At 41.1% G+C, this 23,518-nt stretch overlaps 1 protein-coding gene across 26 annotated transcripts in view; it reads right to left on the bottom strand.

The window, feature by feature from the left end:
- Positions 1 to 23,518, bottom strand: part of CADPS (calcium dependent secretion activator) — an 807,294-nt gene that overhangs the window by 69,893 nt on the left and 713,883 nt on the right. For 13 of the 26 annotated variants that reach the window (XM_081524519.1, XM_081524520.1, XM_081524496.1 and 10 more), the window contains 4 exons: positions 17,512 to 17,667; positions 13,422 to 13,569; positions 3,404 to 3,478; positions 2,430 to 2,513 (listed from right to left, as the gene is read on the bottom strand). In XM_081524519.1, coding sequence (XP_081380645.1) covers positions 2,430 to 2,513; positions 3,404 to 3,478; positions 13,422 to 13,569; positions 17,512 to 17,667 — 463 coding nt within the window. Of the gene's footprint in view, positions 1 to 2,429; positions 2,514 to 3,403; positions 3,479 to 4,364; positions 4,380 to 13,421; positions 13,570 to 17,511; positions 17,668 to 21,019; positions 21,167 to 23,518 lie in introns of all 26 variants that reach the window. The other 13 variants (XM_081524495.1, XM_081524498.1, XM_081524494.1 and 10 more) reach the window with 4 other exon arrangements.

Raw genomic sequence — 23,518 nt, 5'->3', positions numbered from 1 at the left:
AGCTTCACGAGGCGGGCTGTGCGGCTGCAAATGTCTCCCAAAGGGGAGATTGAGAGGATGAGAATTTTAGCATGAACACTCTGGCATGGGCTAGGTTTTCTTTGTTTCTAACCCTGCTGTGAGAATCCCCCTGGCCCCACATCCTTGATCCTGTCACCTCTGATCGACCTTTCACTAGGTCCCCTAGTAAGCGGGGAATGTTTCCCTGGCATTAGGGTGGGGTCCTTAGAGGACTGAATTCTGCTCCAGGAAGAGCAGAGGGGCTTTTATGGTTTGCACTGTTTTGAATCCAGTGCAGCGAAAACAGTTGCTCAAAATGAAGACTCAAAGAAAGTGGTTATCTTCTGTGGGTGTCTAGGTAGCGTTTTCCAAAAATGCTGCCTTTAGTTCTGTCTCTTTTCACCATTTCTGTGACTTCACTGAGGAATGAGAGATTATCTAATATTTCCCACTCGTGTGCCCTGAATCCTTCTTTATGAATCTTTCCTGCTCACATGCCCATCTGCCTTCTAGTGTCAAGCAATTGCCAGCTAAATCCCACTCTCTCCAGGAAGCTGTTTGGTGGTGGGGAGAAGCTGGCAGAAGACCTGAGTTCCTGTCCTCATTCTTCCCACTGCTGTGTGACCTTAGACAGATTACTTACTTCCTGTCTCTGGGCCTTGGTTTTTTGGTTCATCAAAGAAATGGGTTGGACAGGGTTCCTTTCGGCTATGACACATCATGGGTGGTCCTACTGAGTGAATCAAATTGCTGTTCTCTGTCATCATCCTCTTCCCATCCCAACTTTGACAACAGATTCCAGAGACCAAGGCCATCACACTTTAAGGACTAAGTTCAATCCTTACACTTGGGAAGGTCAGAGCTGCATATTAAAATAAGCTGGGCACATAGATGAAGTACATACATACAGTCTAAAAATTGTTTTAAATGTTTTCTGTCTACATTTCCCTCAATTGCCAGGAAATCTAACGTATGTATTAGGGAAAGACCAAACCAGGGTATATTTGGAAAGAACTTGTAAACATGTATTAAGTTTGTAATGCATAATCACCTTCTTAGTTATCTTTTATTAATCAAGGCTGCCATTTACTGAAACCTACTGTGTTATGACTATGCCAAGTCTTCCACTCACATTATTATCCTCATGACAGCTCATTACAGAAGAAATTACCTACTCTCCACCTGCCTACAATATCGGTAGTTGACATGAATTAACACAGAGAAACATAAACCGAAAACAAAAGGACACAATGGCATGCCTCCTGCAAACCAAAAGCAAACTCAGGCTCAGAGAGGATGAGACACCTACTCTAGATCACACAGCTGGTTAATACAGGTAATGGGATTTGAACCCAGGTCTGCTGGATTCCACAGATGACAATGTGTTCCTCCTTTGGCCCGTGCTGGGCTCTGCCTTGGCATTTGATGCCTGTCTAGGAGATTCTTCATCTTCTAGAAGAGAGGTTTTGAAGGACCCATAAATAGCAGGTCCTAAACCGACTGCCTTTCTTACGGTGTTGTGAGAGGAAAACAGCTGGTCTACCAGCCAGCAAAAACCTTGCTGTGAGAAATGGCAAGAAAGCACACAGTGGCAGTGCCCACCTCGCACAGCAGGAAGGGTGAACTGGTGCCCGTTTAAGCCTCCATCTCCATGGACCACTTACCTACAGAGAATGAGTCTGACTTCTGCCCATGACCTATCGCACTTCTGTGTCCATGCGGCGTGTTGGCACAGAATTAGAGCTTTTCCGAATGGGTACAGATTAGATCGTGGACAGCAGAGGTTGTAAGCTCCAGCATCCCCAAGCCCAGGCCAGTATGGGAATGAGCAAAACGGCAAGGAAAGGGGCTACAGGGAACTGGTAAACACCTATCTGATCTGTGGGGACTAGCGACTGAGTTCCAGCAGACTGCTGCAACGCACACATCCAGACCGAAGGCTGCCGACTGCCTGCCTTATGAAGAAACCCTGGAATACTGACATCTCTGAGTTCTCTTGATTCTTAAACGTGGGCAGCTAATTCAGTAAAGCGTACCTGATATGGTGAGGACCAAACAAAATCTACTTATAAGCTCTATCTGACTTTTAGATCTCTGCTTGGTAATCTCTAAAATTAATTCTCATTTGTAGGAAAAGGAGCCCAGAAATAACTGAGCTAGCTAAGGTGAGCACAGATTGGCAACCCTCTTTGGATACATACATATATTAATAGAGACATGTACGTGTCTGTGTACATGCATATACATACATACATATTATACATTCAAAATTAAATAGAAATGATTTGGATTACTTGTTGTAATGAACTGTTCTGCTTATTTTCCTGTGTTATTATTATACATTAGCAGTTGACTGCAATGAACATATATATACAAATCCAAACCCAAACTAGAACATAAACCAGTAAAGAAGGAAGCTCTTTACTTACGGTAAATGACAAAAAAGAAGAAAACAAAGTCCCCTCATCATATCTGGACAATTTTGCAAGCACTCCTTCCAGGATTGTAACGAACTAGCAAAATAGCAAAAAGGGAGAAGAATCATTATTTCAAACTATAATTGCTCATAGTAAAGAGCAACATTTCCCAACCTCCCAGAGACCAGCAATGAGCCCTTGCTCATTTTTAAGTTCTATTATTTGGTTCCTGTCTTTGGGGAAAGGAATAGACTGCCTTTACATAGAAATATTTGACTTATTCGGCTTTCTCTTCATTATTATGTGATTGCAAATATAGAGTGTTACAGAAGTGCAAAGTGACAAAATATTATTGAGTTGCATATAGCATGCGATAATATTAAATGCACTTTTCAAAATCCAAAACTGCGCAAAGCAGTTTTTACGTTACATATTAGCACTACATTTAATCCAATCTATTTTTATTTGTATTTTATCAGTAATTTTGGGGAAACAGAAGTTTAGCACTGGCAAATATAAATGTCTTCCCATTCAGCATTACTTAGTTAAAATTCTATAATTCATGAGGGTGACTGAAATAGCTTTATCTGACTTTTATGTTTTATTATGACTCTCACTGCATGTGAAACGAGGGGAAAGGGGGTTTTCATGATGGCAGAATTCCTTATTACCATTTAACTTTCTGTTTTTAAAAAGCTAACTTTGTCAGGGCTGAAAAACAAAACAAGTATTTCCTGCCTAACCTACTGCAACATTGGGGGACAAATTTTTATTAGGGTAACATATGCCACTTCATCAATTCATCTTCACCGGGCTCACGATCATTAGAAAAATCCTTCAGAGCTGCCGCTGGGTGACATACTATCTTGTTTCCTGAGAAATGCAAGCACCCAGTGCAACTTTTTAACGTGTTACATTTTAATGGAAACGCAGACATAACAAAGCAATATTCACAATGAAACATTTCACCTGAAGCCGAAGGTTACCTTTGCAACCAAGAGTGTTATCATTTCTTTAACAGTTTCTTCAATTAGTTCGTCTATTTTTGAATGGTATTGATGCTAAAGAACACAGAAAGACAAACATTAGCATGTTTGGGAGGTGCTGGCACTGTATCCGTCGGTAATTTTTAGACAACGCAATTTATAAATAAAACCTGGCTGGCAGACCTATTTTATTTCCATAGTCCCAGAAGCAGCTGTAAGATTCTGACTCCATGTCTTTGATGAAGAAAGATCAGAAACTCTTTAAAAAAAAAAAGATGACCAGACGCGTTGTTTCTTACCCAAAGCTTTTGCTGGCTTTGATATGTGTAGACACACACATTTACAAATAGGATGCAGGGGTGGCTTAACAAATGGTCTGGCAGTGTGTTGATCTGGGTCTTATAAAGCAAGACACCGCACTGATTTAATATAGAGGATGCAAATTATCTTTAGGAAACTGCTGGGTGATGTGACTTTGGGAGTCACAAACTCCAAAGGGAATGTGACCAAGACTGACTGATTTTGCACAAACTGTTCTCAAGTCATCAGATCCTTTGGGTTACTGCCTGAGAGCTACCCAGTTATATCTCCAGGGGTTGACTCAGTCTAAAGGCAAAGTTATCTCTCTAGGAACCCTTGTGGCAGTTACTCAGTTTCTTCATTTGTGGAGAAGCAGACCCAGGTTTATAGGTTCTCCTGAGACGACTGCTAAGTTTTTCAATTTCTTGTACTGCCACTGTCAATTAAAACTTAAACACTAATGCAAAAACAAATCCCCACACAAACAAAAATCTGCTGTAAATGCCAGGGAAAAAGGAAAAGCGATTTCAACAGAAGATACTGCATGCCAGCTCCTTGACATTTATTAGATCATTTTAGTATCCATTTGAATGATTCCATATTTCCTTAATAAAAAATAACAATGCAAAACATTGCTATTTGGAAAGGAAAATGCACTTACCCACTCTTTAGCAAACTTTCAGAAAGACGATTAATTAGCAACAGAAAAGAAAAGAAACAGTGCAAATAAAAATTAGGACAAAAGGACACATGAAAAAAATCAAAATTAAACAAAGCATCCAAAAAGTTATGAAAACATACAGAAATAATAAGCCATAGTAATGTGGTTTGATATTCTGATAACTGGCAATTAGGAGCAAAGGGATGTGAATTAGGTAAATTCATTTAAAGTCATAGGTGAATTCTCATTGTAATTGGAAGACCGAGATAAAGTCCCAGTGCAAAGTTGGGAAGTCATGATGTCTAAGAAAATATGGCTCAGTTTCCTCATCTGCAAAACAAACAGGTAATACTACTACCACCCAGGGCCAATGATAAGGGAGGGAAACTAGTAGGGAATGAGGCAAACTCTGTATGAAGACATTTAGCATTATTAATATGATGATAAAACCAGGGCTAAATCCTTTCCTGCCAGTCCTGCTCTCAAGCTCAAAAATCTACTTTGAAGATCATACTGAGGGTCTAGATGTGAAACCATTTTGTCAACTATAATTGCAATTCAAACATTTGTTCAAGGTCATAAAGGAGAAGATAAAGCAAGGGAGCGATCACCATCGGTCATCTCATTTTAGTTTTTTTTTTCTTTATTTATTGAAAGATAATTGCTTTATCATTTTAGTTTTTCATCTTAATTGATCAGAGGAAAATAAGAACACGAATGGTCCATGTTGGCTCTACTGGTAGCTTCATGAAAGTGGCATAAACTGGTAAGTGGCATAAACCTCAAGGTAAACGGAAAAATTATCTGCAGGATTCTGTGCTAGAAAACACCAAGAAAGATGTCAGAGCAAAAGAATTTCAGGAGTATTGATGAGGCTCCAAATTCATTTTTAGGTCTTGAGATAAGATCCAGAATCACATGCTTACTTTCCCTCCCCATGTGACTGCCTCACTCTGCTAGATTTTCTTTAGAATTACTATAAATAATTCACCTTTATTAAATGAATTATGAGGTTTAACTCAGGAAAGCTAGCTGCAGGCAAAATAATATAATGTGAAATATTAAACGAGGGGCTTCTAACCAAGCAAAGAACATCACTGAGCACAGGAACTCTCTCTTTAAACACTTGGCTGAAATGGCAAACAAAGCCAACAGCAATCACTCTCCGTGCTCTAAGAAAGATTCAGGCTTGGGTTTTCCTGGTGGTCCAGTGGTTAAGAATCTGCCTGCCGATGCAGGGGGCCAGGGTTCGATCCCTGGTCCAGAAGGATCTCAAATGTCTGTGGAGCCTGCGAGCTGCAACTACTGAGCCTGCACACCTAGAGCCTGTGCTGTGTAACAAGAGAAGCCATGGCAAAGAGAAGCCTGCTCATCGCAACTAGAGAGACGGTAGCCCCCGCCTGCTGCAACTAGAGAAAGTCCCTGCATGGCAACGAAGACCCAGGGCAGTCAAATATAAATAAATAAATCTTTTTTTTTAAGGAAGATTCAGGCTCTTGATTGGAAGATTAACAATGTTATTTTGGCTTCAGACGTGAGAGAACCTCAAACCTTTTCATTCTCTAAGAAATCCAAGCTAAAGTTTATGGAGACATGGGAACCTCTTCCTACCTTCAATATTCCCATGCGGAACACGGTCTTGAGCATTCTCCAGGGAGAATCACTGTCTCTCCCTTTCTCTCTTGGTGAATATTGGGATCTCCATGCTTCTACACCTTTTTTTCCTACTTATGAAAAAAAGCATCTGCCATGATTATTCTGCTTCTGACTTTCAGAGGAAAAACTTGAGCATGTTTATCTCCGCTGGTCTATTTCCTCCTCTCCTCAGTGGGGCTAGAATTAAACCTCTTGTGAAAGTAGAAATCATATTCACCAAACCAAGTCATGAAACGATGCTCAGAAACATGATTTAGAAACCCAAAACTGCTATCTGGCAGAATCACTACTACAGTTACTAATTGATTACTGAAATGTTTACATGTGTGTATACATTCTCTCTGCTGTGCTGTGCTCAGTTGGTCGTGTCTGGCTGTTTCTGTCCTTATGGACTGTAGCCTGCCAGGCTCCTCTGTCCATGGGATCCTCCAGGCAAGAATATTGGAGTGGGTTGCCATCTCCTCCTCCAGGGGATCTTCCTGACCCAGGGATCAAACCTGCGTCTCCTGTACTGATGGGTGAATTCTTTACTGCTGAACCACCAGGGAAGCTCTTATGTGTAAACTATAATCTGGATTAAATAAAACCTACTTTGGGAAAGGTTGTAGGGCAGGGTAGTATCTACTCTGTTAATCATGTAGCAAAGGGTTACGTATCAAAGCAGCCCCCGTTGCTAGTCAAGTAATTACAAAAACATATGAATTCATTTTACCAGATTCTTCTGAGACTTATTTGATTGACTTGCTTTTCTGGAGAAATAGTGACCAAGGAATCTGCCTTCACTCTGTTCTCTCAAGAGACATATTGCTCCCTGCACATGAGAAGCTCCATGAAGGCATATAAATATGACTGGGGCATCTTTTAATTATCATCCCATCTAGATAGTATTTCCCTGGTGGCTCAGATGGTAAAGAATCTGCCTGCAATGCAGGAGACCTGGGTTCAATCCCTGGGTGGGGAACGTCCCCTGGAGAAGGGAATGGCTACCGACTCCAGTATTCTTGCCTGGAGAATCCCATGGACAGAGGAGCCTGGAGGGCTATAGTCCATGGCATTGCAAAGAGTTGGATACGACTGAGTGACCAACACTAGATAATACTATATTATCTTGTCACAAAATTTCTTACAGTCAAAGGAACTATCCAATTCTGTCTGTAACCTCAGTCAGTTCAGTTCAGTCGCTCAGTTGTGTCAGACTATTTGCGACTCCATGGACTGCAGCATGCCAGGTTTCTCTGTCCATCACCAACTTCCGGAGCCTACTCAAACTCAAGTCCATCGAGTCGGTGATGCCATCCAACCATCTCATCCTCTGTCGTCCCCTTCTCCTCCCACCTTTAATCTTTCCCAGCATCAGGGTCTTTTCAAATGAGTCAGTTCTTCACAGCAGGTGGCCAAAGTATTGGGAGTTTCAGCTTCAGCATCAGTCCTTCCAATGAGTATTCGTAACTGATTTCCTTTAGGATGGACTGGTTGGATCTCCTTGCAGTTCAAGGGACTCTCAAGAGTCTTCTCCAACACCACAATTCAAAACCATCAGTTCTTCAGTGTTCAGCTTTGTTTATAGTCCAACTCTCACATCCATACATGATTATTGGAAAAACCATAGCTTTGACTAGATGGACCTTTATTGGCAAAGTAATGTCTCTGCTTTTTAATACGCTGTCCAGGTTGGTCATAACTTTTCTTCCAAGGAGCAAGCATCTTTTAATTTCATGGCTGCATTCACCATCTACAGTGATTCTGGAGCCCCCCAAAATAAAGTTTCTCACTCTTTCCATTGTTTCCCCATCTATTTGCCATGAAGTGATGGGACTGGATGCCATGATCTTAGTTTCCTGAAAGTTGAGTTTTAAGTCAACTTTTTCACTCACCTCTTTCACTTCTATCAAGAGGCTCTTTAGTTCTTCTTCACTTTCTGCCATAAGGGTGGTGTCATCTGCGTATCTGAAGTTATTGATATTTTTCCCAGCAATCTTGATTCCAGTCTGTAACCTAATACGGTACAAAAGGGGATCCTGCCTACTTTGGCATTTTTCAGTCCTCTCTGTTGGTTTTCTTAGGTTGATTTGACCCTAAGGGCTTCCCTGGTGGCTCAGCTGGTAAAGAACCTGCCTGCAATATGAGAGACCTGGGTTCAATCCCTGGGTTGGGGAGATCCCCTGGAGAAGGGAACGGCTACCCACTCCAGTATTCTTGCCTGAAGAATTCTACGGACTGTATAGACCATGGGGTCGCAAAGAGTCAGGCATGACTGAGAGACTTTCACAATAATCATAACAATATTTCTAAGTTATATTCTAGGGCACTAGGTCGTGATGATAGCAAGGGAACCACTGATCTTCAATGGCATGGAAAGTTTGGAGAGTTTACTTTCGCTTCTGATGAGCTAAATTGCAACGAATTCACAATCACTTTGTGAAAATTATTCCACTTGACTTCCTGTGCTGCACATTTTGCCTTGTCATGGAACAGATTGTGTGTATGTTGTCTTTCTGTTAAGACCATCTGACCTTGGAAATGAGATGAAAACACACTAGACCAAGTGAGAAACTATTTAATACACAATTTCCTCTCTATTGGTGCTTCACAAATTTTAATGAAAAAACAAATATTTAAGATGGAAAAGTATGGTTAACAAATGTTTCAACAGCTGCCTTTAAATGAGACTTTATCCCAGTGATGAAATTCAGGAAGTGATCTTAAAATTGGAGAATACTGTATCACCTGGTTGGTATCTAGTCCAAAATACCTTAAGGGAGTTGGAATCTAGGTAGAAACAGGTGTAAGTAACTAGATATATAATATGAGTTTATTATCAAAATATTCACAAAATGAAAAGAGAGTGAAAGTGAAATCTCTCAGTCGTGTCTAACTCTTTGCGACCCCATTAACTGTAGCCTGCCAGGTTACTCTGTCCATGGGATTTTCCAGGCCAGAATATTGGAGTGGGTTGCCATTCCCTTCTCCAGGGGATCTTCCTGACCCTGGGATCGAACCCAGGTCTCCTGCATTGCAGGCAGATTCTTTAGTGTCTGAGCCACCAGGGAAGCCCCACAAAATGAAAACTACATAAAAACACTGGACTCCTTTCCACCCTGTATTGTGATGTCTCCAGCCATCCTTGGCCAATCTCACTTTAACAGTTATTTTACTTTGGAGATGAATAACCTCATTCTACAAAGTGAGAAAAATTGAGAGATCATTTGCATGAGACTTCCCAATAAAGTTCTGGCCAAGGTCACAGCCACAGAGCAAGATGCGTAAAGGAAGGACATATTTACAATGATGTCTGGTTTCATTCTCACTGTTCTCAGTCATTTGGCATTCTAAAGTCAGAAAAGGCCTCATTTCTCACAAGCTGGTCACTTAGGTGTCTCTGATACAGTTATATCAGGTTGTTCTAGCATGGCTTGGGAAAGTGACAGGCCTAGGGTAAGAATCACAGACTAGAATGCAGTATTGGATGGGCTCTTAATAAAGATCATTTAGTTCAGTTGTCTGTACAGTAGTTCTGGGACATTGTGAAACATTTATAAGTGTCAGTTATTGTTTTCATTAAAAAAAAAAAAGAAAGCATGTTGACTCATTTAGGGGTAAATACATGAAGTTTTTTCTACTACATGAAACAGAATAATGTCCACAAAGAAGCAGTCACTGCTGTTTAGCCTTTAAAATGTTACTATTTGGGAATATCCAAGACAACTTTCTAATCTTACATATAGAAATTAGGAAGCTTTATCCCCTATTTTGACAAGGTACATACCTCTCAAATGTGTGTTGCGTACTCTATCTCTCATCTGACAAATGACAGCAAGGTTATGAGAGTAAGTGACTTGCTCAATGTCATATAGTTTGGTAGTTAATGTGTAGAATTCATATGATTTAGTTATTAAAGCCATTGGACAATTTATTCAAGAAAATCAAGGCTTGGAGCAATGTCATACCACTCTAGCACAGAACAGGTTAGTGGTAAAAATAAAAGACAGTCAACTGTGACAAAACAAACCAGTTATTTCTCATCCTATATCTCCAAACAGGGTCTACAGGTTGGCCTGACAAGGCCCTGAAATTGTTCAGTGAAATTTATGAAAGTCTGTTTTTTTTTCTTCTGGGAAATGGCTTCATCCACTTCATCAGATTCTTAGTAGGCTGCCTGACAACACCTCCCTCCACTCCTTCACCCTACTCCCACTGCCCTCTCAACTCCAGTTCAAAAAGAAAAGATCAGAATGACTAGTTCTGTTCGAAAAGGTGGTTCAGCCATCTGACCAGGTAGGTAGGAGTTCTATAATCAAGGCCACAGCAGAGTCAAACTGAAGAGGGACTGTTAAAGTTGCCAAGGGAAAAGGAAGGCCAATCCTAGTGTCACCACCCTTTCCTACCCTGAATGGTGCCATCCTTGTGAAACTCAGTTAAAATGGACATGACAAGCAGCTATGAGGAGAAACAGATAAAATGGATTTAAAAACTTTTCTGTTTTAAACAATACTACCAAGAAAGTGAAAAATAAAAACCAACCCATAGAAGATAAGAAAATACCTGTAAATCATATATATATGATAATGGTCTCATATCCAAAAGATATAAAGAACTCTCATAATCAAACAACAGATAACAACCCAATTGTGAAAAGGAGCAAGAGATTTGAGTGAATAGACATTTCTTTAAAGAAGATAAACAAGTGGTTGATATGCTCATGAAAAGATGGCCAACATCACCACAAATCAAAACTAGAATGAGATTCTGTGTCATCCACACTAGGATGGTGATACCAAAAAAGATGGTTAAGAAGAAGTAGTATTGGCTAAGTTATGGAGTAATAGGATTTCTCGTACATTGCTGACAGGAATGTAAAATGGTGCAGCCACTTTGCAAAACAGTTTGATTGTTCCTCACAAGGTAAACACAGAGTTATCATATGACCCAGCAATTTCATTTTTAGGTATATATCCAAGAGAAGTGAAACAGAGGTCCACATGAAAATGTGTACAGGAATGTTCATAGAAGCATTATTCATAGTAGCTAAAAAACAGAAGCAACTCAAATGTCTATCAACTGACGAAGTGATAAACGAAATGTGGTATATTCATATAATAGAATATTATTCAGCTATAAAAAGGAAATATGAATACACACAATAACAGTGGGTGAATCTTGAAGACGCTTGGCCATGTAAAAGAAACCAGATATCAAGGGTTACACGTGAGATGCCAGTGATATGAAAAGCTCAGAATAGGCAAATCCTTGGAGACTGTAAGTAGAGGGGTGGTTATCTAGGGTTATCTAGGATTGGGGAGGGAGAGTTGGGGAATTCCTACTAATGGGTCTGGGTTTCTTTTCAGTGGGATGAAAATGTCCTACAACTGACTGTGGTGATGGCTGCACAATTTTGTGAATATGCTAAAAATGACTGAATCATACTCTCTAAAAGGCTGAGTTTTATGGACTGTGAATTATATCTCATAACATAAAAAAGCTCAAAGGGAGAAACATTTAGAAGGGATGGTAGTTTGGAGTTTGAATTCAAAGGTATTTTAATGAACTTTAGTGAAGTCGCTCAGTCATGTCTGACTCTTTGTGACCCCGTGGACTGTAGCCCACCAGGCTCCTCCGTCTGTGAGATTTTCCAGGCAAGAGTACTGGAGTGGGTTGCCATTGCCTTCTCCATTAGTGAACTTAAGATATCACTAAGAACAAGGTTTATAAAGCAGACTCTGTGAAGCCTATAAGATTGTTCAGAGTCCCCCAGAGAAGTGTGGATGGGTAGGTGGCTGGTGGGCAGTGAACAATTGCAGAGGTGGAGTGGAATATGGTAGCTTGGACTCCGGGCCCCCTCTTTCTTGAATTCCTGCCCCCTCGATTTCATCCAGAACAATTACAATTTTATTCATTCCATATGCTGGCCTTTTTGGTGGGGTCTGAAGAATCGACAGCTAAAAACAGCCTTAATGAAACTATCCTTTTACAGATGAGGAAACTGAGGTTTGATGAGGCTGAGTGACTTGATCAGCTCCAGTTTGCAGCACCGCCCGGGCAAAAGAACCAGGGTATGGATGCCCATCTAACCTAAGCCTTCCTGAGGAGGCTGGCCTGTGCACCTCAGCTCTTCTCCGTTACTCTTTTTGGACACTGAGCCTCCAGACCAGTGGTTTTCACAATGAGGTCTCCAGACCAGCCAGCAGCATCAGGATCACTAGGAAATTTGTCAAAAATACATATTCTTGGACCACACCCCACACCTATCAGAAACTCACGTGGGGTGAGACCCAACAATCTGGGTTTTAAAAAGCTCTCTGGATGAGTCTGATAGGCACTGAAACTGGAGAACTACTGCTCCAGATAGTCCTCATGAAGTGAATAGAGCCAGCAAAGAGAACCACTGGCATCTTGCATTTGACCATAGTGCTTAGAACACCCCCTCCCCCCACCCCAGGGCAAGGTACCCTACAAGAAAACCGATCAGGAGCAGTAGCTAACAGGGATGGCTGAAGAAGCTGATTTGGAGGGGAAAGAAGGTTAGAGACAATCTTGCCAGGAAGAGAATACCACCAACCCACATTTAAAAATGGAAGGTGCTGAAAGAGAAAATAAATAACGAATAAGGAGCAAATAGAATTTAGTAAAAATTCTGAGCATATAAGGCTGGTATCGAAAGATCTGATTTAGGAGCAATTTATGCCAATTGGCAACAACACGAGAGTTGCCAGAAATGTTTCTGAATTAATTCTAAATTGGTATATGAATATCTAGCTGGCTTAAAGCCATCAGAGAAAAATGATCATGATAGTCTTTAATCAAGCCCAAGTTGCTGTTTCTTTCTTCTTTACATTTTAAATACCACTTTGGGATTGGAAACTTAGCAAAGGACTAAACTTTTGGTCAGGGAAGATTCACAATCCACTCAGTCTAAGGAAAATGAAAAGCCTGGAATTTCTTGGAAGTTCAAAGGCTGCTAGCTGGGGACTGGGTGGCAGGCTGATCTAATGCTATACATCCTGGAGGCTGTGTGATGCTAGGAAGAGCTCTCTCCTGCTGCCCAGATGCTCAGGTAATGAAATGCACTTCCCATGTGAAAATGACTCACATTCTGTCAAACACACCTGCTGGAGATGCCAGCCCAACAAATAAGGTCATCAAGCTTGATCTGACTTAAAGGAACTTTACGGCCATCCCAAGCCCAGCTGAGAATCACTTCCAAGTGACTGGCATAGTCATCAGCACATGCCTTAGAAATTTACTTAACGAACAGACAGCAAACATTCATCTGTGGCTTAATCCATGTTAGAGTGTATTTCTGAAACTAGCAGGCTAGAGTAGATGGAAGGAATTTGTGAAGTTTTCTTCTACATGATCAATGGAGGGGGGGATGAAATCTGTATTTTTTTTTTTTTTTTTTACCTCTTGGCCCATTTCCATGCTGCAAAGTTTTGTTGATTGAGCTTTGGCATCAACCATAACATTAAACATGGTGCATATTGACTGTGGGACTCGGAAATCTGTTGATCGACTGGTTTTTTGCAGCTTAACTTCAAATGCAATCCTGGTTCTATTAAAACAAAGTAGGAAAAGACCGATTCAGCATTCAGATGGCAGCAGGTGGAGGAGACATTTTCTGAGAGGTCAGTGAAAAAGAAAATTGAAGGCTGTAATCAAGTTTCAATCGACAATGACTTCACATGTGTTCTTTTAAAAATGACTTTCCCAGCTAAGGAAGCCTATTCATAGAGACAGCCACATAAACCCTTCCTTTCTCCACAGCACATGGAACACCTGTAGCTCGGCGTATTTCTGTCTATAGTTTACATGCTATGGAGAACCCTAATTGCAGAAGAATGAATGAATGAACAAAAACTCAATTACAGCATTATAGCATATATAAGTTCGCTCACATCTGCACCTGACTACCTTGAAATACTAAATTACAAAACAACAACCCCATCCCCAAAAGCAGTTTCTAATGTTAAAAAATCTCATGGTGGGAAATATCTTAAATGACATTATTTTTTCCCCTCTTTTTGGTCATGAAAGAGAGAGACATAAAAAAAATTCAACAAGTTTATTATATTGCTCTAAAGACTAAAAATATAGGATGGTTACCTTTGAGGAGGAGACTGAAATTAGGAGGAGTGGTCCTGGAGAGTGCTTCTACTATGTGTTTTTGGCTATTGCAATGTTAAAGTATTGCTTTGCAATAAGATTATATTATTTTTACAAGTAAAAGCATCATAATATACTTACCATTTCAAGAAGTATACAACGGTGGAAACTTAAAGTAACTTAATTTTGACATAGATCAAATTATGATCCCATCAATGTGCTAACTGCTTACAGGAAAAACCTAGTCTGACATGAGCAGGTGGTAATACAGGGCTGAGATGCAATCCTTGATATCAGCATTGTAAAGGGGACCAGTTAAGATTTTAAGAGGTTTCAGAGAAATGGGTCAATGTCATGACATGTCTTTAAAAAAAAAACCACCTGGTTAGTAAGTGGCTTTAATAAAGCTCCTTCTGTCTGGTGCACCTTTTGAGCATTGTTCAGGGTCAGGTTCTGGAGACCACACAGCCAACAGGAGAGCACTGCTTTAAGAGGTATTTGTAGCCGTTTTCTATCAGTGCATAGGGAGGACCACACAGCTAGTTAGCTCAGGAAAGGATGCCAGCTTGCTAACACACCCTGGGTGCATGCAGGGAAGCCAAGTATAATTTCTAAGGTTGGAAGCCCAGTTCTTAAGGAAAAAAAAAAAAAAAAAAAACTAAAAGAAAAAAAAAAACCCTTAAAACACTCCTATATATTATATGATCATGTTAAACATAAATGTATCTTGGCTCCCAAAGACTCAGTGCACTGAAGAAGCTTTCTAATCATGATGATCATTTTAAGCTACGTTGAAAATACATTGCTTTCTGGTTTGGTGAAAAGGGGGCCTGATGCGGACTGACTTGGACAGGTCCCTGTGCTGATCTTCTGAGGTTTGTGTGCCAGTTCTGGCCCCAATTTGAGAAATGGAAATGCTAAATGACTCGCTTACAATGAAGTAATCGTCTTCTGTTTTCACAGGAGAGCTGTTCATAGCCCTTGGAGTGCGTGGCTGTGAAAAAAGGAAGCTGAATGCAAAATTAATATGACTGAGAGGGCTCTATGGGATGGAAAAGCCAAGGTCAGTTAATACATTGCCTCTCAGAGGGTGGTTAGGGTGCCTTATTCTGTGTGGATCTCACATAAAGGAGACCAGAGGCTCCATCAAATGTGTGCTTTCGATTACTGAGAAACTTGGAAATGAGTACCTGATTGATTTTCAGGCACTGCGCATTTACACCTATGCAATAATGTTCTTGTCCTTCTAGAACAAGACCCTTTTATTCTTTCCCAAAGAGGAAAGCTAACATTCTAGGCTCTACTCATGTGCATTCTATATCTTACAACATCCAAGGACTTCTTCACTTTTTAACTTCCGAATCTGGAGGTCTGGGGATGGTACTTGCCGCTATGCTTGCTCTGATCTGCTTTTGTTGGGGCCTCAATTGAAAGGGATATCGGGAAATTTATGTGTCCAGTTCAGGTGTACATGTGAAGCTGACCAACTTCTGTTCACAAAGGTTACCTAACAGCTGCTATGTGTCAGGCATGAGGAGGGGACCTGAGGAGGGTGAGGAGCTCAGAATGAACAAGATACACTTCCTGCTTTTCAGTAGCCCAAAGTCTTGGAGGTGGATGAACCATAAAGACGTGTGGTAAGGGGAATTCCCTGGAAGTCCAGTGGTTAGGACTCCGAACTTTCACAGCAGAGGGCGTGGCAGGTTCAATCCCTGGTTGGGGAACTAAGATCCCGCTAGACAAGCCACGTGGTGAGGGAGGAAACAGAGTCACTATCTACCTTTTACATCCCCGTGTCTTCTCTTTTCCTTCCAGCATCTCCCTATTTCTTACTCCATACTCAGAAGTCTGGCTTCTCAGAAAAGGGCAAATAAGTCTTTGTGTACAATTGCGTGCACAGACCAGAAGCTAGAAAGGCTTCATTCTAGAGCATTGTAGCCACTAGTTATAGATCAAGGGAGAACTTTTCAGCACAGGGAGACTGCCCTGCAAGGAGTTTTTGGTGGGATGGTATGGCTTTAGGGAAAGATTTGCTTTTCCTAAAAATGACCATGTAGGAAATGGTGGAAATCAAAACCCTACAGAAAGATTCTGACCGCTGGTTTGAGAAATAGGCTTGCCTTTGGTTCTACGATTGGGAAGAAAAGAGTAAAACACAAAACCTGAGTCCCTAGGACTTTAAGCTCTTAGAAGAGCCATCAGACACCTGCCCAGAGTCCTTGGTGCAACAGCCCCTTCCCAGTTCCTGCTGAGATGCTCCCCAACCTGGGACTGTGCTGTTCTTTTGCCTTTTAGGCTTCCAGTTTTGATGCTATTCCTTCTCTTCTCTTCTTGCAAGATACAAGATACCAGATTCAGATCACTCTCAGCCAAACCCAGCCCCCATCACACACAACTGATCCATCAACTCAACTACACAACATCTGGAGATCCAGAGGAGTCTGTGGTGTCTAGGAGACTGGGGGTTTTTGTGAGCGAGGAAAGATAATGAAACAGTTATGAACTGGAAAAGGAACTTGGGTGTGTGTCTGGAGATAGACAGGGTGATGATAATGATGTCAAACCAGACAAATCTCCTCTCTATCTCTGATATTCAGATATAGACACTCCATGAGGGAAGGGATGTGATCTCCCATCCTTCTTGGCGTGCCAAGAACTCAGCACTGTGCCTGGCAGACAGGAGGAGCCCACACAGTTTTTGTTGAGTGGATGTGTCCTGTCCTCATTTTCTTCTTATTTCTCGGGAAAGGCTACCTAGAAAGGACAAATGCAGCATTCCCACCTCAATCCCATAAGCCATGGTGACAAAATGGGCAATGTGCAGGAAACCAAAATGCAAAATTAATGTCTCATGACCCTTTGTTGCTATCTAGTTAGATTTTGGGCAAGATAACTCATGGTCAGCATGTGGTATGTGCTCACAAAATGAACGGTGCTGTGGAGGTCTTGTTCACATTACTGGCAAGTCAAGAGATGCCTGCTCCCTGTGCTTAAAACAGTAGATTAGTAGGTTCTCCTTTTTCTTTCCAGTCAGCTATACACCCACACATACACTCATACATTTAACAAATACATATTAACTAAGCATTTTGTGCCAGACAAAATGGCACAAATGGTTATTAAGGATACAGAGACAAGAAGGACCCTTTCCTCAAAGAGCTGAATGAAAACATGGGCAGCCTTATTTTGTGCCTGCTTTTGTTGGGTTTGGCAAGATGTGGGAAGGTGAACAGAAGCCGCAATGTGGTCACCACTCCAGCTGACCATGACGAGCAGTCACCTTCTCCCAGACACTCCAAATGACGGCTGACTCAGAGCAGCCACCCATCCCTTCCTGAGTCGGAGCACAGCGGGGAAGGTGTGCAGAACCTGTCCAGCCACCTGTGCTCACCTTTTGACACAAGATTCGATCATGTCACTTGCCATCAGCTTCAGCCGTTGTTCCAGGTGCTTTCCAAACTCTTCTTCGGGCCAGTGCAAGTCCCGAATGAAGGTCTGCAGGGCATCGAGTTTCCAGAATAGATCTTCTGAAGTGCCTGATCCATTACTGGCAGGATAAAAATGAGAAAACAAGAGTCACCCACTGGCCGAGGGTTCTGCAAAAGCTGACACAAGAATGGGGGGGTGGGACTAGAAGGCTTAAGGCAAACAGTGGCTTCCACATACAAAACGACGTGTGTTGGCGGTGGAGGTGGGGGCAATCTCCACCGGCAGATTAGAGTTTTACCATACATGACTTAGCAGGCTTTGTTCGGCCAATTATTCCAGACCAGTGAGAAGTCTGAGGACGTTGCCCCATCACTCGAACAATGTATGGTAAAAATCAGCCTTCTTTTAATAACCACATTAACACATGTGATGATTCAGATGAAGGCCACGAACCAGGGGGAGAAGTAGGTCTCAACGGATAATAACTACATGGCAACATGCAGTTATTAGAATTCAGGGTTTCATGCATTTCCCCAGCTCCCCTCCAGAGCGGAGGCCTCTTGGAGACTGCACAAGACTTTCAGTTGTAAAAGGACAGTGCTAACAAAGTGGTGAGCGAGGACCCACTTTCTCCCTTGAAGAGCTGGAAAGAAATTAGGGTGACTCAAACCAAGCCGAGTACACCTGGATGCCTTGAATCCGAGATTCTTGCTCTGTTTGGTTATTATTCCAATTTTCACAGACCAGCCCATTGCATGGCAGCCCCAGGAAAGGGTGGGTTGTGGGGGGAGGTGAGTGGACAAGGAATATTTGCAAAGCTTTAGGGCACAAAACCCGAGCTCCTGTACTGTTGCACCATCTTACCCATTCTCTGTACAGATGGAGAAACTGGTCTTGATTCCTTTCTGTACAATGACGTTTAAGAGACATTTACCTGGGGCAGTGACGGAAAGCCTGTGTATGGGAACTGCTCCGCCTCCCACCCTGTCAACCTTCTCTGGCTGGCTTCCTCTTTCAAAACAATTCCATTGGGAGCTCTAAGGGATGGCCACCCCCCACCCCCTTCCTCGCATACCACTAATGCTAACACGGCAATTTATAAAATGTCCAACATACCATGCATTACCACTTGTTCTGACATCGTCTATAGAAACAGATGAGAGTGGGTGTTTCTATTGTGACAGATGCCAGCTGCATTGAATTAATGCTTCAGAGAGAGAAATATAGCTAGTGCATAAGTGCATACACAGCTACTGCGGGGGGGTGGGGGGGGGCAGACTCCCAACATGCCAGAAGGGAGCCCACGGCCTGCACCAACAGGGTCACGTTTTCAAGGACAGACCAGTCTGAGGTCAGTACGTAGATGTATCTGACACGAAGGAGCAGGTAACATGGAAACACGTCCTTAAAATGAAAGGTGGCAAAGGAGGAAACTGAAATTATGAAAAGATATAGAATCAGGCATTTCCTAGTGGGTGACTGAGAATCTACACCTTCTTTTCAGATACTGTGGTAGGCACTGTTCAAAAGCGGGGGAATGCATCATCAAAGTTCGGCCTTCCCCCTATCCTGTCCTAGGCTTGGGAAAAAGAAACCCCAACTTTGTCTAATCTAAACCCCGTTTTGGAACTGCATGGTTGTATGTTTTAAATCATTAAGTACATATGAATGCAATAATTGGTATTTATTACAACAACATTTTGACACCCATCTGGTTTCAGAGTTTCAAAAAATTCTTCTAGGGTTTTTTTTTCTTTTTTCTTTGAAGAGCTTATTATTAAGTTTTGACATGAGGAAAAGAATATTTTCTTTTTATTTTTAAGATAAACTGTTAATGTTAAGGCAATAGCACCAAGATTATTTTGATTGCTGAGCAGTTACCAAAATGTGTTCCCACTCATGCCTTAATTAATTGAACGGAGACCATTATCTGCTTTATTACAATGTCTTGATTCATATCTTTTCAAAAACAATGTCACAGAGCATGCACAGAAGGAGGTAAGGGAAGCTTTCAGATATTTATTTTTAAATTTTTAACAGATACTACCTAATCTAACTTTTCATATAGTCATCTTAGCATGAATATGATTTATGGGTTTTTTTTTTTATTAATAAGTTTTTTTTTTCCCTCCCAGATACAAATTTTGGAGGTTTAAATTTGTCTTCAAAAGAAAATCAGACACATCAACCAGATGATTTCTTTGCGAACTTGTGAGCAAATATACAAGTTTTTAAAAAATGTTAGGCGGCTTTGGAGGAGCCAAGTAGAGCAGTCATTCTAAAGTTCTGTTCTCTACCTGGATTACTGCAGAAATAAAAACATGGAGGGCCATCTTGATGAATGTGATTCCGAGATTTCAAAACATCACTGCCAGTTTCAGATCATTTTTTATTCCTTTGATAATAACACTTCCCTTTGAAAATGTGCCAATTTATTCTTTCAAGAAAAAGCTTATCTGGCTTATAATTAGCTGTGGTCTAAGACAAGGATCAAAGGAGGGTATAGGACCACTAAACCTCCTTTCACTTATTAAATCATGCATGTGGTTCTAATTTAATTTTCCTGAGGGAGGATTTCGGGGTGCTGGATCTTCTTCTTATTTAGGAAAGAAGGAGAGAAGATTCATTTCCTAGGCTAGAAGAAATGACTTCTCAACCTCCACCCTTCAAACTGCTGGCTTTAAAGCGGTGACCTGACCTCCATGGAAAAAGCCCATAAATTGCTGGCATTTGGATGAATACAGAGAAAGGCCCTACACTGAAACCACAGATGATGTGCCCATCCCCAATTTAATGGCACTGCATTCTCAGATTCAGAGATCTTCTTGCAACCTCTATCTCAATGCTCCAAATTGTATTATGACCTTGGAACGTACTTGACATAACATTTACATTACTAAGGCTTGATCCATTCAGAAATTTTTGTTTAGCCCAGAACACACTGTTACTATATTCTGCCATTTGCTGACACCAGAAATATGCTTTATGGTTTAAACATTATCTAGGAATTTTTTATTAAAAACAAAAAAAACCAAACCAGCTTCTAGATAGGTGTGCTTCTCTCTCTGATTTGGATCAAGCCAGAAATGAATGGCCAGCCCAGCAAAGAGGTTTCCTGGACTATTTTTGGGTGATTAATTTCTAAAGCCATGTCACCTGGATTAGAAAAAAAACAACAACAAAAAAGCAAAACATGGGAAGAAGCCTTTTGCAAAGGAATTCAGGAAGTGAAACACAGTTCTCAAACATTCAGTGGGCGTAAGACAAATTGTTAGTGCGGTATATATAGCCAATGTCTTACAAACACGCTGCATGCCAGAAATAAACAATATTGTCTCTGTATGATCAGCAAAATATGTCTAATTATCCATCTCCATCTCTGTTATATAGGATGTATAGAAATAAACAATACATATCCATGCCAAGATCACTTAAATTTAAATGAGATCTAATGTGAACTGAATACACACTCAGCATCATATATAGCAGCCATCCATGACGGTGCCGAAAAAGTAGGCATTTGTGGGATGCCTAGAGGGATGTTAACTGGTAGATTTGGTACTTTGGGAAGGTTCACATTGGGTAGGTTCACATTGGGTAGATTACTGGTTAAACTCCTGTGGAAGAAACAGACAGAAAGAAAAAATACCATCACAGTGACAATGCAGATGTGGCAGAAGCACACGACAGTTGTAAATAAACTGGCTAAGTCCACAGAAAGACAACAGTGAAAACTTGAGCAACACATTTCAGAAAGCAGCTTACGGATGGGGAGCTGTGGTGTGGTTCAGTTGTTCAGAGAGAAATGATAAAAATTAATGGGCAAAAAATAAACCACAGAGCGACTGAAAAGCGTGGACACTCATGGACACCTATGTACAATGATGTTACACATGTTATTTCAATGCCTATGTGCGGGGCTCTCAGTTTCCAGATCCACTGCTGTGAGGGTCTGGACCTGTCTCAGACAAAAATCTTTAAGTTGATGGAATTCTTGGTGTTGCTGTGGCGAGGGCTGCAGTGAAGTAGCTGGGACTGATAGAAAGGGTAGAACACTTCGATTTTTTCACTCTTGTGTACGAGTTATTTTTGATAGAGGCACATTTCTTAAGTCAGAGAGTAGATACAAGATGGAGCAGGAAATTCACCCACTTGAACCCACACATAGTGATAGTGGACAAAACCTGCATTCTTTCCAACCCCTACTTCTGAAGACAGTGTATGTGGCATGGGGCATCAGGGTTGATGGCAAAGGTAAAGGAATTGTGTCAAGAGGAATGATTAGCTTTGTATAATTTTATAGAACGCTTAAAGAAAATGGAGACCTCCCCTCCCAAACTAAGTCTAATTAATGTGGAGAAATGCTTACACTCAAAAAAAGGAAAAGAATCCCAAATTCAGTAAATTCTTCGACCACAAGAGGATTTAAAATGTGGTCTTCTGCTATAAGTAATTACTTCTGAACGTGAGATAGAGACTGGAGGAAAGGATGACGGGGCCTTGTAGGGGGCTGGGGATATTCTGTTTCTTGATTTGTGTGATTGTCATTTGAATATTAATCAAGTTTTATACTTTCTGTAAAAAGTCAAAATTTAAGTTAAAAAGTAATAAACAGTTAAAAATTGTGACCTTGTATCAGGTTTTCTTTTTGAGCAAAGATTGATCAACTGAGGTGATGAAAGAGAGATGGATGGCTTTATGAGTAAAGAAAGGAAGTAAAACAAAACGAAAACTCCCAAGCAAATCAACCACATCTCTTTGGAGGGACTGTGTCATACACTGCTCAACCAGCTGGCATCGTGAAATTCTGTAGTGGCATTTCAAGGGTGTTCCATCCAGCCAAAGTCACTGGCACAGTGGAGCCCAGCCTAACTCTGCATCTGAGAGGAGCCTTCCTGTTTAAGTGGAGTTGACAGCATTTTGGCAAAGAAGTTGAGGTTTTCTTTTTGGATCTTGCAGAAGAAGAGCAAGTTTTGCCAAAGCAGCTCTGCCCCGGGCAAGCTGTATTTGACTAACACAGCTCTTGCAAAGGCTGGAGCTGCCTCTGGGCTTGCTGAGGGGGGCAAGTCTCCTGATAGGTTTGAAATTTTGGACCCCTGAGATAATCTGGACATCTGTCTCCCTCTAGAAATGAGCTGGCCTTTCATAATGGGAATAGAGCCCTGGATGGTAGATGGAGGAACCTAGGATGCAAAATTGCCAGCCCGGGCATTCTCTTCCTTAAGGGAAACAGGTGTCTCGAAGGTTTGTCCTTAACACTTCGCATTTGGGGAAAGCCAATTACACTTCTCTGCTTGGGACGAAGGGGTGCTCCCGTGGGAATGATCAAGAGCTTAGCTAAAGCTATTAAGTAAAAGGAAAATGGAACTTTGACTTCCAAGTTTCTCTGTTTAACTGGGGAATCTGCCTTTGAATTCAGTCCCTGGTGGTTCTCATTCTTAAACACTGCTATGCAATAAAACCGTTGGCGATTTCCACTGAGACATGTGTAAGCCTATATAAGCAAATGTGATCATTAAATGATACACACACTGAATATTGATCAAGGAATTAGAAGATCTTTCGAGATGGCAGCCTGGAAAGTTAAAATGTCAATTCTGAGCAAATTAAAAGTAGCTAGGAATGAATAACATACAAATATATGCAATAGCAACTCAATTTAAACATATTAGCGGAGGGTGGGCACACAAATTAGAAATGAGTCTTGTTTTAAACATGAAAAATTTTAAAATACTTAGATTAATCAAAACATATTGTATTGGCAAAATATGACATTTGGCCAGACTGCTGTACTGGACTCATAGAAACATTTTCGTTCTGTGACATATCCTTGTGATCTAGTTTTAAAAGGCTGAAGAAACATGCTTGACATTTCTGATTTTAGCAAAATAACATAGTGTATTACTAATGTTATTGATAATTCATTTGGATATTAATAACTTATATTAATCATCTAAGAGTCAATTTCA

The sequence above is a fragment of the Giraffa tippelskirchi genome, chromosome 9 (assembly GCF_054371585.1).
Source record: "Giraffa tippelskirchi isolate mGirTip1 chromosome 9, T2T-mGirTip1v1.2.pri, whole genome shotgun sequence".
NCBI lineage: Eukaryota > Metazoa > Chordata > Mammalia > Artiodactyla > Giraffidae > Giraffa > Giraffa tippelskirchi.
The sequence above is the reverse complement of the archived record's forward strand: the minus strand, read 5'-3'. Positions and strand labels throughout refer to the sequence as shown.